At 36.1% G+C, this 16,044-nt stretch overlaps 1 protein-coding gene across 1 annotated transcript in view; it reads left to right on the top strand.

Moving 5' to 3' along the window:
- Positions 1-10,041, top strand: part of GRIA2 (glutamate receptor, ionotropic, AMPA 2) — a gene marked incomplete at both ends in the record, with an annotated part of 35,092 nt that extends 25,051 nt beyond the window's left edge. Inside the window, 6 exons of the mRNA XM_008942762.1 lie at positions 2,349-2,516; positions 2,793-2,897; positions 3,603-3,713; positions 4,811-5,017; positions 5,525-5,895; positions 9,843-10,041. Of these exons, the coding sequence (XP_008941010.1) occupies positions 2,349-2,516; positions 2,793-2,897; positions 3,603-3,713; positions 4,811-5,017; positions 5,525-5,895; positions 9,843-10,041 (1,161 nt within the window). The remainder of the gene's footprint in view (positions 1-2,348; positions 2,517-2,792; positions 2,898-3,602; positions 3,714-4,810; positions 5,018-5,524; positions 5,896-9,842) is intronic.
- Positions 10,042-16,044: the final 6,003 nt, after the last annotated feature.

Below are 16,044 nucleotides of genomic sequence, written 5' to 3'. Positions count from 1 at the left end.
TATAGCAGCCTTCGAATACCTGAGAGGGGCCTACAAGAAAGCAGAGGAGGGACTCTTTACAAGGGTTTGTAGTGACAGGATGAAGGGTAATGGCTTTAAGCTAGAAAAGGGTAGATTTAGGTTAGACATTAGGAAAAAGTTCTTCAGTATGAGGGTGATAGATCCCTGGAACAGATTGCCCAGACAGATGGTGGAGGCCCCATCCCTGGGGACATTCAAGATCAGGCTGGATGAAGCTCTGAGTAGCTTGATATAGCTGGAAATGTCCCTGCTTATGGCAGGGGGGTTGGACTAGATGACCTTTGGAGGTCATTTTCAGCCCAGACATTCTATGATTCTATGAGCAGGTTATCTGTCTGTCACTTCTTGTATAGGCTAGTAACTTCACTTTGTTTTATTTTGTCAACTTTACATCTCTTGTTTAAGCTATGGATAGTTTCAGTGAGCTCCATGAAGGTTATTAAGAGCTGAAAGTGTGTGACTAAAGCAGTAAGAAAAGATGCGTGAGCTGTTTGCTGTCATGGCATCTCCAGCAGCATAAAGGTGTTAGAATGCTTGTGAAATATTTTGAGATCTGTAGATTAAAACTGATTTAACCTAAATTAAGGTGTCTTGATTTTATACGTGTAATGTTATACACATACAGTTACCTAGATAGGCAAACCCTACACAAACTGAATATATTTCTGAGTTGTGAATATTCACACCAGTAATTATATACCAGAGGGATATACCCTTGAGATAATAAATTGAGCATATCCCAACAATCAGATGAAACAATGAATAACTGAATTAGATAGCACTGTAACGTCTCAATTTCAAGCTCTTATTTTCTCTGCTACTCAAAAGTGTATTTCAGTGGTTAATTGATAGTGCTGTATCCAAAATTTCTCAAAACACTAGTGTGGTACAATGTGTTTCTGTACTGCTCTATGCTGCTAGTCAGTCTCAAAATAATGAGTTGGGGTCCTTTCTCTTCTCTCTGTTACATTCTCCTCATCTTTAAATCCATATCCAGCACTTAATCACTGCTACTCCAGCAGGAGAAAGTACTATTGGCTCCAACCAGTCTTTCACATAATTCTTCTGCTGTTGTGATCCCTGTAACAATTTCTGCACAAGTCACTGATAGAACTTTCCTGAGAAGGTTCACATTAATCACCCAGTAACTTACACATCTGAAAAAAAGAGTTCCACCTTCCTTTTCTCTCTCTCCAAGGTCTAAAAGTTGCATACAAAAATTACCTTAATTCAGGAACCTGCTTTGGTTACAATTACAAGAACCTTCTGCCTGACTTGAGCTAGCTAATTAAAACTCACATTAAACTTTGAGCCATTGAAGCAAAGAGCCAATATATCATTTTTCTCTGCTTTACAGTTTATATATTTTCAGCGTCTAATAGCCTTCACAGGGATCATTGCATTCATTCATAAGGCTATAAGTAGTTATATTCTGGCTCATATTTCCAAAAATGTCCCTTATATTTGGCATAACTGCAACATTCTGGACTCATAAAGCCCATCCAACAAAGTCCTCAGTGTATGAGCACGTGTGGTTTCTATTCAGTTAGTTAAGGTGTAAAATTTTCCAGTTGCTGAAGGTAACTGTGTTTGCCTGTTTAGCCCCAGCTTTTGGTGCATATGATGACAGAGTTCTTCTCTGATGCCTCAAAAGCTGTAAGGCTCCTTATGTTGTGTCAGATTAGGAACATGGGGCTCTTCTTCACCTATATTTGTTTTCAAGCAGCACCCCTTCTTCCAGACATCTCAGCCCAAAACCTGTTTTTGCACAAAGTTGACGAGGTATTGCATAGTTGAAAATAGCTACCCTTTAAGTTTTTGTATTGAGCAGATAAAAGTTAAGCACACATATATACAAATATATGGTGTTTGGTTTTGTGTGTGTATATGGGAGGAGTTGTAGTCTAGAGATCTATGAATGCGTCTCTGTGAAGAGTGTAATCAGAGGAACAATTACTGATTTTTAGGGGCTAAATCAATAGTGGAAATCCTTTTCTTTTTTCCCCTTTGACCTCCAAAGACTTCCAGCTATATTTGCACACAGTGCTATACAGCTTAGTGAGAAATTATTCTAATTCACACTGAAAATCTTCAGTTTAGACTTACTAGCACTGCCCTGACCATTCTGATGTAGAACACTACTTTAATTTGCATAGATAACTCTCAGAGGTTAGTGACCTCCAAAGAAAAACTTGTCTCATTTCAAGTATACCTTACTGTCCTTTTTACTTTTAATATGTTTCCATGTTTAATACATTAACAAGTGTATTGGAAGGTGTACTGAAGCTGAAGCTGGGTTTTAATAAAATATTTTCACTTCTTTTCAGTATACATCTGCTCTGACCTATGATGCTGTCCAAGTTATGACAGAAGCTTTCCGTAATTTGCGTAAACAGAGGATTGAGATCTCCAGAAGAGGAAATGCTGGAGATTGTCTTGCAAATCCAGCTGTACCCTGGGGTCATGGTGTAGAAATAGAAAGGGCATTGAAACAGGTAGCTTCCCTGGAGTGAATGCTGGGATGAATGCATGTTTGAAATTCTCTAAATGCTTGAAAAGAACCATCCAGTCTCCTAACCTGCCTGGATCTTGCAGGGAATAATGTGGAAATTAAATCCTCAGGAACATGTCTCATACTAAGATAATGCATTGTTTATGGAAAAGTCTAAAGTGAATGTTTCTGAAATATCAATAATCACTTATGGAAATACAAAATGCCTTTTTCTAAAAAGGAACAAACAGTTCTACCACTTTCGTCTTCGTCTGTATAGGTTCAGGTGGAAGGTCTAACAGGGAATATAAAGTTTGATCAGAATGGAAAGAGAATCAATTTTACAATAAACGTCATGGAACTGAAAAGTACTGGTCCTCGGAAGGTAATTTGAATTGTGTTAAGTATCTTTAAAGGTTTTACCATGCTAAGTAACCAGTTAAGGTAGGTAATGAAACACTATAAATTAATTAAAGCATGAGTTGTGATAGTATTTATTCATAGGTGTATTCCATAATGGTCTTGCAGAACAAAGTAAAAATATTTTTAACAAATATGAGTAGTTGTTTATGGTAAGTACTACAGAAGAGTGTTTTCCTTGTTTTGTGTGTTAAACTTTTTTGCTTTCTGATCTGAATTGCCAAATATGAGCCAGTATTTGAGGAAATACCCTTCTGAATGACAAATGCAGAATACAGCTTCCCAATGGTGCTTTTTTTAATTGTGATGATCTTTCTGCTCTAATTCCAAACCTTTCAGGAAAAGCCATTTTCTCATGTCTGTGTAATCTGGAGTATTTTATAACCCATTCAATCCTACAGTGTGTGGTGTTGATACTAGAACCTGTTAATATGTGATTGAAAATATATGCCTGTATTACATAAATTAAAATGAGCAGATGTCATTAGTTCAATATTTTTACTATTTGTTGTAGTCTTCAGCTACATAAATAGAAATATTTACACTGGTAAATGCATAGCTAAAATAGCTCTCTGTGAGCATAAATCAAGGGCATAGTAATAATATGCTTTACCTTTTCTATGAAAGTTCATGTTCACTGGTGTCTGTGCATCCTATAAACTCTCTTTAGATTGGATATTGGAGTGAAGTGGACAAAATGGTTGTGAATCCTCTTGATGGACCTCTTGGAAATGAATCTTCAGGACTAGAGAATAAGACTATTATTGTCACCACTATTTTGGTAATTAATCTCATATTTTGTCAGAAGACAGTCTGTCCTTCAGTGATTTGTTTCTCATCATTATGTTAGTTTAAAGACACTGCCTCTTTATTATTTGAGGTTGTGACCTGTTGCACATGATACATCAATAAAATCTGCAAATTAAGGAAATGCATGCGATTCGGTATGTGCGTTTGTTCTTTAGAAGACAAAGTCATTAACTGAACATCTTGGAAACTTAAAGGTTTTAGACCTGAAAATGAAATTGAAATACCTGCTTTCAAAGGAGCGGAACTTTATCTGGGAGGCAAAACTATAGTGTTATTTTCAGGGAGTGGATTTTGCCAAACAGCAAAGAGATTGGTTCTTACGTTTCAGAAATGTAGCTGTTATGGATTGGTGAAGTGTAAAATGAAACATTAAAAGTTGTATTCTAGTTGTCTAGAAAACAATGTTATGAACTGTTACAGAACAGCATTTTTCTGTAAGTTGCACAGCTTCTTTTATCAGCTTGGACAAGTAACAGGCTAGCATAGGAATATCACTGGAAGCAAGTTCAGTAGCAACTGAGCAGAAAGGAGATAGGTTAGTATGAGTTACCACTCATCACCAGTTTTGCTGATGATAGAACTTTACTGTGTGATTAGAGGGATCTTACCTATTGTTTGTGTAGTAATTCAATAAAGATACAGCCTGGAGAGCCTGAAGTGTTTTCCCAGGAAGGGATGTGGTTGTGAAATCGGAAAGAATTTTCTTGCGTTAAGACAACAGCAACTTTCATCCAAACTGTATGAGAGAAAGAAACAGATTTTGGAACTTACTCTTTCTTCTTTGAATGCATAACTCCTTCTAACATTCATGGTCATTGTTAACATACTGCTGGGAGTCGCTGTACCTGTAAGTATTGTTACTTGATGTATGTAAAGAATGCAACTTTTAAATGTGTTAAGGACATGCCACATTAATAATTAACAGCTAACATGTACTTAGCGTGTATGATTCAGATGTTATCTTCTCTCTTTTTTTTATGTGTAAGAGGCAACATATTGATCTATGAAATGCCCAACTGGTAGATCTGTCTCTTTACCAAATAGCTAAGACAAATGCTTTCTGTGCAGGAGTCCCCCTACGTCATGATGAAGAAAAATCATGAAATGCTTGAAGGAAACGATCGATATGAGGGCTATTGTGTGGACTTAGCTACAGAAATTGCTAAACACTGTGGATTCAAATATAAGCTCACAATTGTTGGGGATGGCAAGTATGGGGCAAGGGATGCAGACACGAAAATCTGGAATGGGATGGTTGGAGAACTTGTTTATGGGGTAAGAAAATATTTTATCTTAAAGCCATTAAAGATGACTGATAGAATGAGTGGGATTTGGTTTAGTTTTCTCTAGAGTAGGTAGGGGAAAATTATCTAATTCCTTTGCTAGAGAATTAGTAATTTGTGTTGACTAGAAGAATTTTGAAAATAAAATATGGAATTAGATTTTAAAAGCAAATGAAGTTGGGGAAGTGAGGGCATATTCCATCCTTCTTGCCAGGTGAAAGGCAATATACTTTACTAACACTTCTACATGTCATACCCATTTAAAAGGGCATGTGTAAAAGTGGAAACTTGTAATATGCAAAGTATATGGTTGTGTGTATTTCAGTAGGATGAGTTTTAACTAAAAATTTCTGAAATGGTCCATAAGATGTTATTGGTGAAGTTAACATTGCCAGCATCTCTGCTGTCCTGTTTTCCATTTATGAAATGCAATAGAAACCAACCTATTCTGGTCGTTGTATTAGCTATGATTTGCTTTTTTTTTTTCCTTCCTTTACAGAAGGCCGATATTGCAATTGCTCCCTTAACTATAACGTTGGTGAGAGAAGAGGTGATTGACTTCTCAAAGCCCTTTATGAGCCTGGGGATATCAATAATGATCAAGAAGCCTCAGAAGTCCAAGCCAGGAGTGTTTTCATTTCTTGATCCATTAGCATATGAGATCTGGATGTGCATTGTTTTTGCCTACATTGGGGTCAGTGTAGTTTTATTCCTGGTCAGCAGATTTAGCCCATACGAGTGGCACACTGAGGAATTTGAAGATGGAAGAGAAACGCAAACTAATGAGTCAACTAATGAATTTGGGATATTTAATAGTCTCTGGTTTTCCCTGGGTGCCTTTATGCAGCAAGGATGCGATATTTCGCCAAGGTTGGTTACTCACCCATTTCAACTTTGTGCATTTTTGGTCTCAGCCAGCTCAGCCAGAGGAGGTGCATGGTGCATATATTTTCACTCTGAAAGAAATGGCTCTGTTTTTTCCATGCCTAAAATCACAGAAGTCCTTGCAATAAAAGCAGCTGTCTGTGACATAGGGTCATGATGTACTTGATTGATCATACATTTGCCAAGTGAAGTTATATACACCATGCAGAGACTGTAAAATGCATAAGGTTCAAGTCATTCCATGCCTTCTTGGAGGGGTACCGTGTTTTTGCTGCATATTCCCATTTTACAGTTGACGGTGCATATGGTTCACAACAACTGTAATGGGAAAAAGGGTAACATGCTAGTCACAAACTACACAGGCAGCACTTTCCCTCTTAAACTTACTACATAGCACAACACAGTTATTAACCCACTTTTTTTCTACAAGAAAGCCTTAAACTGAAATAAAGGTCATGTGATGGCTCTAGCTTCGTGAGAATAGTTGCAAAACACTGCTGTTTTTCCATGGCCTAGTTACAGAAAAGTCACAAAGGAAATCACTAAAATGAATTTGAAGGTGCAGTTCATAAATGCTTAATTCTTTGGGGATTTTCACCTGCTTTATTAGGGACAACTGTAAAGCACTTAAGTTAATTCCTTGGCAGCTCATTAAATACTCTATTTCCCCTGAGCACAAGTGATTCTAGCCTTCATTCAGCAAAGTGTAAGTGGGTAGGTAAATAACTACTTGGTACTTGAAGGAACTATAGTAACAAGTGAAATAGGTCAACTAGATTTAAGGAAATCAAATCAGAAGACCTTCCTTACTGTACTAAGCAACTTAACTTTCTTCTAAGCATCCTAAAGTACAACAGGGGACAGGTCCATTTCTGTTGAGTCTAGTGGTTGCTGTGCAAAATAAATCACACCAGGGGAGCTTTTCTCATGCATCCCAAGAGACAACAGCAGCTTTTCAAGTTGTTCTACTGCCCAAATAGAAGAACGTGTTTTGTGTGAGAAGTTTAGCAATTTTGTGTAAAGGCTGGCCTATCACAGAGAGTTATGCCAGCTTTTTTTGGTGAAAGATGCAATGGATTTGGTATCTGACACAGCAAGAATTGTTTAAAAGAAATGAGACAGTAAAGAGAGGACAGATTGTTTCGGGGTATGTGAAACTGTGTCAATATCAGTCCTGTAGGGTTTTTGTCTCCCTTAGGTACTTTACAGGTTTAGTTGTCTGACAGTCCCCTGTTAGCTACAAAATACTTTCATTGAATCAAGGCCATAGTAGAATACTGTCTTTTTTTATTATTATTTGACAGTTGTGCATTTGATAACTTTTGAAAGGTGATGCAAGAATAATTGTAGTAAATAGTCATCTTAACAAATGCGTGAAACTCAAATCATTTTTGGGATTCAAAATCTAGTTTCAGTGAAGTGTTTAACAGTACTTTATTTCATTAGAAACATTTTTGAAGGAAGAAGTTTGTACATTTTCTGTTTACTATAAAAATAGAAAAGAGCTGAAAATATCTCAGTTATTTTTGTTCTTGCACCACCTATATCACTATAGAATTTGAAATCCCTGCAAACAAATCAGAGTAGACATGAAAAGGAATATATTCAGAGATCAGCAAAATATCTTTGTGAAGTACAATTTTTCAATATTGCTACTACTTTTGTAATAGAAATGACAACTAGTGTAAGAATTTTAGAACAGATAACTAACTAGAGCTTCCTAAACCTGAATTAGAAGGTGGTGCTAAGTAACACTGGACTACCTGGAAACTGGTATGCAATAGAAATACCCATGCTGCCATCATGGGTAGCACAGAAACAATAGAGTAGAAAGAACAGAATAATATATTTTATGATAATGATAACATAGCAAACTTTTCCTCATCATTTTTGAGATATGAATATAGTCTCAGTTCTGCCATAGAATACCTTTTTAAGTATGAAATGTGCCCAAGTTTAGATAAGTGTGCACAGAAATTGTTATTTTAGTATTTAATGATCTGATGAATGAGGTGCTTGTGAAGTGTGGATTTATACTGCTGGATAACTATCAGTCTTTAGAAACTCTTCAAAATGTACTTCAAAAATTCATTTATTTAACTGGGACAGAACTTATGGGAAAATTTTGAATACAGATGACACTCAAAATTTTACTTTACTCAAAAAAAATATAAAATGTCATGTGGGAAAATAATGTCTGGATTGGCATTGAGTTTTCTTTCTTCTTTGAAAAGCCAGTGACAACTTTGCTGAGAGAGGCTTTTGAAGATTATTATCATTTTAGCAGGTGTCATCAATACAATATGAAGTGCCTTAAAATCTGCAGTTACTAAATAAACATTGTCAGAGATTTTTACGTAGCAAATACATGTATATCATATAATTCAATCTTATAATTTCAGAAATTCTCAGATTATGTCCATGTCCAAATAAGTATGCAATATTTTTTCAAAAATTACAGAAAGCATGTTTACAGAATACATCTCAATTTAGAAGGAACTCGAAGTAATTTCTTTCCTGTGGTCCATTTTAATAACATTCTGGACCTTATCAGGCTTGATTTTAGTGTTTTAGACCAAATTAGTGAGTCTCTTGTGACATGGAATAAATCATTTAATGTCTAAGTTAAAACAGATTTTATACAATAGCAATTAGGAAAACTAAATTGCCCAGAATTGGTTGTCTTTGTTTTTGTTCCCAGTTTAATAAATCTGGTTTTTGTAACTACCATGTTTAAATGTGTACACATGTAGTCATATCTATCTATATATAAATATTGTGTCAGAATTAGTTGGAAGTCTCATTCACAGTACTGTAGGCTGGGTGAGTTATTTGTAATTTGTTCACTTCCTAGATAGAGGACAGGCATCAGGACATACCTAAACTACTGCAGTGCCTTAGTACTAGATTTCAACTGCACACCTGTTTCTGCCAAATAATTAAGCACATCTCCAAGGTTTATGTACTCCTTACTATACTGTCTTGTTTGGAAACAAAGTAGTAAGTAATTTCAAAGTTTAAAGGGTCATTAGAAAAAGGTCAATTTTGAGAGTAATACCTATATTGATAATGCATTTCTATTAGTTTTCTAGCATTGAAAGTGAGTGAATTTCACTAGTTGTGTGTTCTGTACTGTTTTATATATTTTCTTGAGTTCTCTTCTTTTTTCTCTCTTCTTGAGCAGGAGATGCAAAACAAAGATCCATAAGAACCCACCTGCTACAGTTAAAAACATCAGATTATTATTATTTTAAAATATGCTTTCTCCACCATTTTTCTGTATTATCACTGATTGTTTCATTACTAGTCCTCAATTTGTTAAATGCTTATATCTTTCAAAAGTTGTGTGTACTTTTTAATTTGTGGATATTCCCTGGGCCAGTTTTTATTTCAAATAATGCTATTTGTTTCTCAGTAGAGATTTTCCACAGCAGCATAAGCCATTGTTTTGTAGAAATAAGTCTTGGTCTGAATATCTTAGGAAAATAAGCAAGCTCGAGGCACTTAAAAATCAAGTGCATACTGGTTTATCCGAAAGCACTGGTTCACTGATTTTGTTTGATGCTCTTCATAGTGTCACACAAATTCACTTCAGAGTTCTCCACGTTCAGAGGGAACGACAAGCTTATGTGTTAAATATAGCACATCATGATAGGAGCAGTTTCCTTTTGGGGTGTTCAGAACCTGGAAGAACTGGATCACTAAATTCTCCCTAAAGTAAACTCTGAAGTCTTGATTTCAGCAAAGTCCAGGAGATAGAGTGGAATATGCCTTGGTTTCCCATCTGATTAGTATGCAGAGCTGCGCTTTGAAGTAGCCTGAAATGCTTCCCTGTATGTAGTATAATGCAGCATTTGCATATGACTGATAACCTGTGTTCCGTTTTAGGACTTTCATTTCACTTTACAAATCCATTTCATACTTGTTATTAGATCCCTGTCTGGGCGCATTGTTGGAGGTGTGTGGTGGTTCTTTACCCTCATCATAATCTCATCCTACACGGCTAACTTAGCTGCCTTCCTGACGGTTGAGAGGATGGTGTCTCCCATTGAAAGTGCAGAGGATCTTTCCAAGCAAACAGAAATTGCTTATGGAACATTAGATTCTGGCTCCACTAAAGAGTTTTTTAGGGTAAGAATTTATACTTTTTAGATTTTTGTTTTAAACAGGTCTTCACTCATGTAAATGTGTATTGCCTAGGCTTTATTAAAAGGTTGCTATAAAGATGTGGTATGTGCAGCCTAACTTGCCAGTGTAAGTGTTTTTGTTTATTCATTATTGTTGCATTTTATTATCTATCTAGAAATCTAAGGGTCATGTTATAAATATCCAAAGCAAAAGTAGCTTTAGGAATTGCCAAAAAAATACTCCACTGTAAAGCAGAAAACAAGACATGGTCAGAGATGGGAGCTGGTGTTCATCTAAGCTGCAAGACAGGAGCTAACCATTATAAGCAAGGCTGCTTAATATCTGTACTGTGTTTTGGGTAGTTACGCAGTAAAAAGAGGGACGGGAAGGTGCACAGTCATGTTTTAACAAGTGTTTCACATGATTTTTCAAGCTTGCAGGTGGTGAACAAGATACAACCCTGTTGGCTGACGTAGGAAATATATGCTTGCTTTAGAGAACAGTTACTATGTGTATTTGCATTACAGTTATACCTTGGAAACCTGTCAGTCCTCACCTTCTACCCCTGTATATTTCTGTTTTAAAAATGCATGAGACTTCCGATGTGTGAGCCTCAGGCTGCCCTTGAGACACCAGCTAATGTGGTGAAATCATCCAGCAAATCTATTAGACACTGAGGCTGCTGGGAGAAACACCATGAGTGTTTTGCCTTGTCTGTGTGCTCTCCCTGTAAGATGGAAGTGGATCTCAAGTGCTACAAATACAAAGAACCTATTGTTTCCATGTTTTTCAGTGGCTGATGATAGTGTTAGGTTTATTTTAAAATAAATATTCTGTTTGCATTTCTAACATAGCCTGCTGTGACAGTGAAATGAAACAAGCTCTCACAACAGTTTTTACATACTGTATAGTTAGAGCAGTAACTGCTAGATTATGGTTTTCACTGGATCCTGTAATTCGTGCTTAAGTGGTAGCGTACAAAATAAGAACCATGCTCGTTTCAACTGCATAAGAGCATTATTTTCTGATTTTCTACAGGTGATAATAAGCATACAAGCATGTGTTTCTAGTTTTGTGAGCATAAACCTTTTAGATAATGCCTACACTGCAGGTTGAATGGGAACTAACAGTAGGTCAGTTCTTTTCTAATAGTTTCCCTTCAGAGATTTTTAAGTATACTTTTAAAAAACATTTGTGTGTGCATACATCAGTGTGTGGTTTTTGTGCTCCTAGCACATATATACCTACTTTTACACAACTAGTGTTTCCGGTGAGTATTTGAGCATTAATAACTTAATTTTGTAAAAATTGATTGGGGGCCTTGTGAGGGCATCTTCTTCACCTTTTGTTAAGTTAGATTTGGCTCTGGACAGGTAAGTCTATTATCATCTCTGGGAATTTATTCTTAGCAATTTCTATCACACACAAGCCTTATGTGTAATGCAACTTGTCAGCCTGATGGCTTTATCTACTATTTGCTAAAAATCACATAAATTTGCCCAGCTGTTTGTCAAGAAATGACAGCTGTCAGAATTTCTTTCTAGGAGATCTGAAACTCAAGTTTCAAGAATACAACTCTCTCTGCTGAAGGCAATGTGAAAGCAATCTCTAGTGCTAAGGAGACTAAAATTTCACCCAGAGTATTTCTGTATAGTGACTGGATTAGAGTGGATGTGTGATTTTACCTGAAATTAGGACTTAAGTTCTTTGAACAACTGGAAAAAAAAAATGAGTATTTTTCTAGCAGCAAGCTAAAATAGACTGAGTTTTTCTCTGTCACTGTCATGAATTCAAAGAAAAGTTCATGGGTTTTTGGCAGTTAGTCAATCATCTCTTCAAGAAATGGCATTATCTGCAAGTTTGTTTTCTGCTGATGGAATGTATGCTGGACGTAAATCTTCACAAGTAGAGCCCTGGTTCCTGGAACAGTACAAAATTAGGGATCATGGTATACGAGGGGTAAGAACAGTAAACTAAATTTCATTTTGCTACATGTTTTCTGATAATACTTTACACAAATGAAAAAGAGATGTTTCTCAGCATTTTCCAAAAAGGAATTCTCGGCAATAAGCCGGATGGTGAAAGTTAGCGGAAAAATCCTATCCTGAATAGCAGAACATATCTGTATGTGATGCTAATTGAAAGAGGTGGGTTCAAGTCTTTTTTCCAGCTTCTATGACTGCATAAATGACATGAAGTAACTGAAATATTACATTAGTTTGGGTATGTCAGGGATGTCACATTAGCTTGTTCTCCATTGTAGTCTTTCAGACATCTACAGTAGGTACATAGTAGTTCATGTCTACAATGGCTGCATCTGGCTCCAGTGGCTACCGTGGTGATCCAGATAGAGATTAGAGGAACCGAGGTGAAGGAAACATGGTGGCTCACCACCCACCCTACAGACAATATGGGAGTAGGAGTACAAGCTAGTTCTTATCACTTAATTTGGAGATAACAGCCTTGCTTCTCATGGTAAAAGGTGTATTGCCTTTGCACTTTGTGCTATTTTGGGTACATACTCCCTAGTTTTAAAGGTACAGACTAGTAGGACATAATCTTGACAATAATTGTCAGTGGAGTATCAGCTGGCACTGAATCAAGAAACCATAACTGAGAAAAATGAGTGGAAAGATATGGTACCCTCCTGTTCCTGGTGCTGATCTAAGGTGTTTGGTACATGCTGCATATGAAACATCAGTGCAGAAATAATGGATTTAACAGTATTTTAAAAAGAAAAAATAAAGTCATGACGGAGTTTTGCTGAGAAGTAAGCGTAAGCAGGAAACTATTACTTCTTAATGATAATGCTGTAGATAAACAATTGTTCTTTAATGGCAGATCCATTAGATCTCTTGATTATATATTTGTAAATGCCAGAATGTGTAGTAGTTTTTCTCAGGAAATCTCAAATTTGCTACTAGCAGAATGTGAGTACAGTCCAAGTCTTCAGAGTTCTGTTCCACTGAGTTGGGTTAGTTACCACTTCCAGTACTTATTAGTGCCTTTTTGGGACTGTGCCTTTATAGTTCTTGATGCAACTGAAAGCATAAACAAAGATATATAGTGCATTGCTGTCACGTTTTCCTGTTGGTTTATAACCTGAAGCAATGGGAAAAACATGAAAGAGAAAAAAAAAGGCAAAGCATGTGCTTGTAGTTTCCAGAAGTGCATCGTTTTTTTCTAAAATTAGTAGTGGATTGCAGTGATAAGAATGTGAATAGGACAGCAAGCACTGCTTGGAAGATCCAGGAGTAATTTCAGCTGACCTTATACAGGTACATCATCTCTGTAATTGTCAGATCACAGATAATACTTGATGGAGCAGTGGAATTTCATCACTCCAGTACGTACTATTGACACTGTCCACAATCACAGTGTTTTTATCTTCAGTGATTTATCAGTAGTGCTGTAAATGCACTTGCTGTATGCTTTAGCCGAAGACACACAGTTGAACTTTGAAAGGGGAGAAAAAGTCATTAAACCAAGAAGACAGACTACTGCTCATCTAGCACTTTAGAAATTAATTTTGAAGCACTGTCTGTATATGTTAACTCCTGAGGTTGCTTTGGTTACTTTCTCCAGCTACGGTACTAGAAGAAGGAAATGAAGTACAACTGCGTAAGTATGCAAGCTTAACGTGCACTGGAACATCTCCATGCTTCCCACCTGCTTGGAGGCATTTTGAAAATTAATATCAAAGTGATATGAAGAGAACAAAAGCTAATTGTTTTTAAAATTCAATCATGTTTTTGCTGTATGCCTAGCTCTAGTCAACAAATATATTTACAAAATTGATAGACAAATCAATCATGCTGGGGTTTTTTTCTCCTTTAAAAGGTGAATCGTAGCTACTCATATGTATAAGGTAAGAAGGCATCTCAAAAAGAAAAAGATTGTGCAGAGCAACAGTTATACTAATATACATTATCTCTGTCTGCATTACTTTTTATTTATTTTTTTTTATATATACCTATTTTTGAACCAACAGTATAACATGGGCAGAGTAATCTGTTTTATTCTACATGTTTTGGTGGCTTTTAAGAGTAGATCCTCTGCCATAGTAAAAGCAAGCAGAACTGCTCCATAACCAAGAGGTATTCTTTAGCTTTCAATGAAAAGACTATGCAGCAGTTGCTTATTCTTGCTTAAGAGGCAAGTGTTCCAGAATGAAAAATTGGGCATGGGAAGAAATGCCAGAAGGATGATAATCCTTGCTGTTTTATAAAGAAGTCCTCTTTGTGTAATGAAAAACCAGCAACAAACATAAAAAGAGCTGACAAGGCCCCTTGAATAATTTCTCCTACAAAAGTGTTGTCTGTTGGGAGACAAAGAAAATTTGGCCTGAAGATTAGTAGTAGTGTCTTGCCTGAGGATGTGAAAAGAAAAGGAACACCCCTGATTTTTTTTGAAATGGTATTGAGGTAAAAACTTATAAATCATACCTCAGCCTCTATTTTTGAAATTTCAGTTGTAGAATTATAGAACATCTGTTTCCAGAGGTCAGTTTTGACTAGCTCCGCAGAAGCCTTTGAGAGGCAAAGGAGACAAAAGACTCAGTAATGAAATCTGTAACTTCAGCCACAGACTTGACTTGGTACCTTAAGAGGCAGGGGCTGTAGGGCTGGTATTGGATCAGTCTGCGAAGGAGATATGATTAGAGAGGATGGGTTTGGCTTATTAAGATTGACAGGTAAAAAAAGGTATGTGGCTGAAATAGGAGAGGTAGATCTCAACACTGAGATGATGGAAAGATATATATTTAAACTAATGTTGTATTACAAGAGGTTATGCAAAAGGAGAAAGCATACATCAGTCTGTCAACCTCATTCACACAGCATGTTAGTGAAGATACAATTATATTTCTGTGGTCTAGAGCGTTCAAGTGATTAATTTTCAACTGTTATATTGGGTTTTTTGAGGTCCTTGCAGCTGGGCAACACACAAAAGAATTGATTTAGGCAATTGTGAAAGTAATATTAAAGATTGCAGTAATCAGTACTTCCTTTTTTTTCTCAGAGCATCTTTTTCTGTTGTTTTCCAGATTTCTTTTTTTTTTTTTTTCTCTCCACATGACCCAAAATTCACACATCTGTTGTGGACAGCTCAGTGAGTCTAGTGACCAAAACACGCTGGTGCTTCAGAAACCTTGTTGCATGTATTACTTAGAAAACTTTATGTTAAATTACTATTTGCATAATGTTTATTTAAAATAAAATTTATTCCTGTCTCATAGAATTTTTTCCATTGTTTGTAAGGAGAAACTGTTTGATAAAAGAAACATACTATTCCCTGATCTTCACTTACAAGTTTTCATCAAGTTTTCTTAGATGTTCTAGTCAAAGTATGCTGTGTAGTGGGTGATTTTGTGCTGGGCAAACATTGATTTGTAGCAATATAGTTTGAAGATTTTTCCAGTGTTGTGTAACTTATTTTATAAATTGATACAATCTAAAATAAGTATAAATTCTGTTTGCACTACTCCTAGGCACAGGTCATTTAATAATACCACAGTTGTTATGCTTAGAAACATTATTTTTCCAGCCTAAATGTATTTCTAACTAGTTTAGCTTCAATTGTTACAGTACATTAATAATAATTACGTTGCTTTTTTCTGTTAAGTGTTTATTTTCCTGATGCATTAATAGAGAACAAGTATGGGTTCTTTTTCTTCTGAGCTTGCATCTCTATCAACAAAACTATATTTATCCTTGATTTCCAAGGCATTTTGGTCTCATTTTGATCATCTCATAGCTCTTCAGTGTATGTGTGTGTCTTCATTTGAATTAATTGTTAGTGACTTTGGATGAACAAGAGGTGTACATTGTGTGTCATCTGAGGCCTCAGCAACACTTTGTACAAAGACATTAATATTTCTCTGTCTTCTCTAGAAATAACTCTCCCAGTTGTATCCCACTGTTCCTAGTAATCATTTTGATCATAGTGATAGATTTGTGTTTCTTTCCTTCCGTTTTTATCAGCTGAAGATCTTCAATTTTATTGCAG

The sequence above is a fragment of the Merops nubicus genome, unplaced genomic scaffold (genome assembly GCF_000691845.1).
Source record: "Merops nubicus isolate BGI_N331 unplaced genomic scaffold, ASM69184v1 scaffold31806, whole genome shotgun sequence".
NCBI lineage: Eukaryota > Metazoa > Chordata > Aves > Coraciiformes > Meropidae > Merops > Merops nubicus.
Note: the sequence above shows the minus strand (reverse complement) of the source record. Positions and strands in the feature narration are given on the sequence as shown.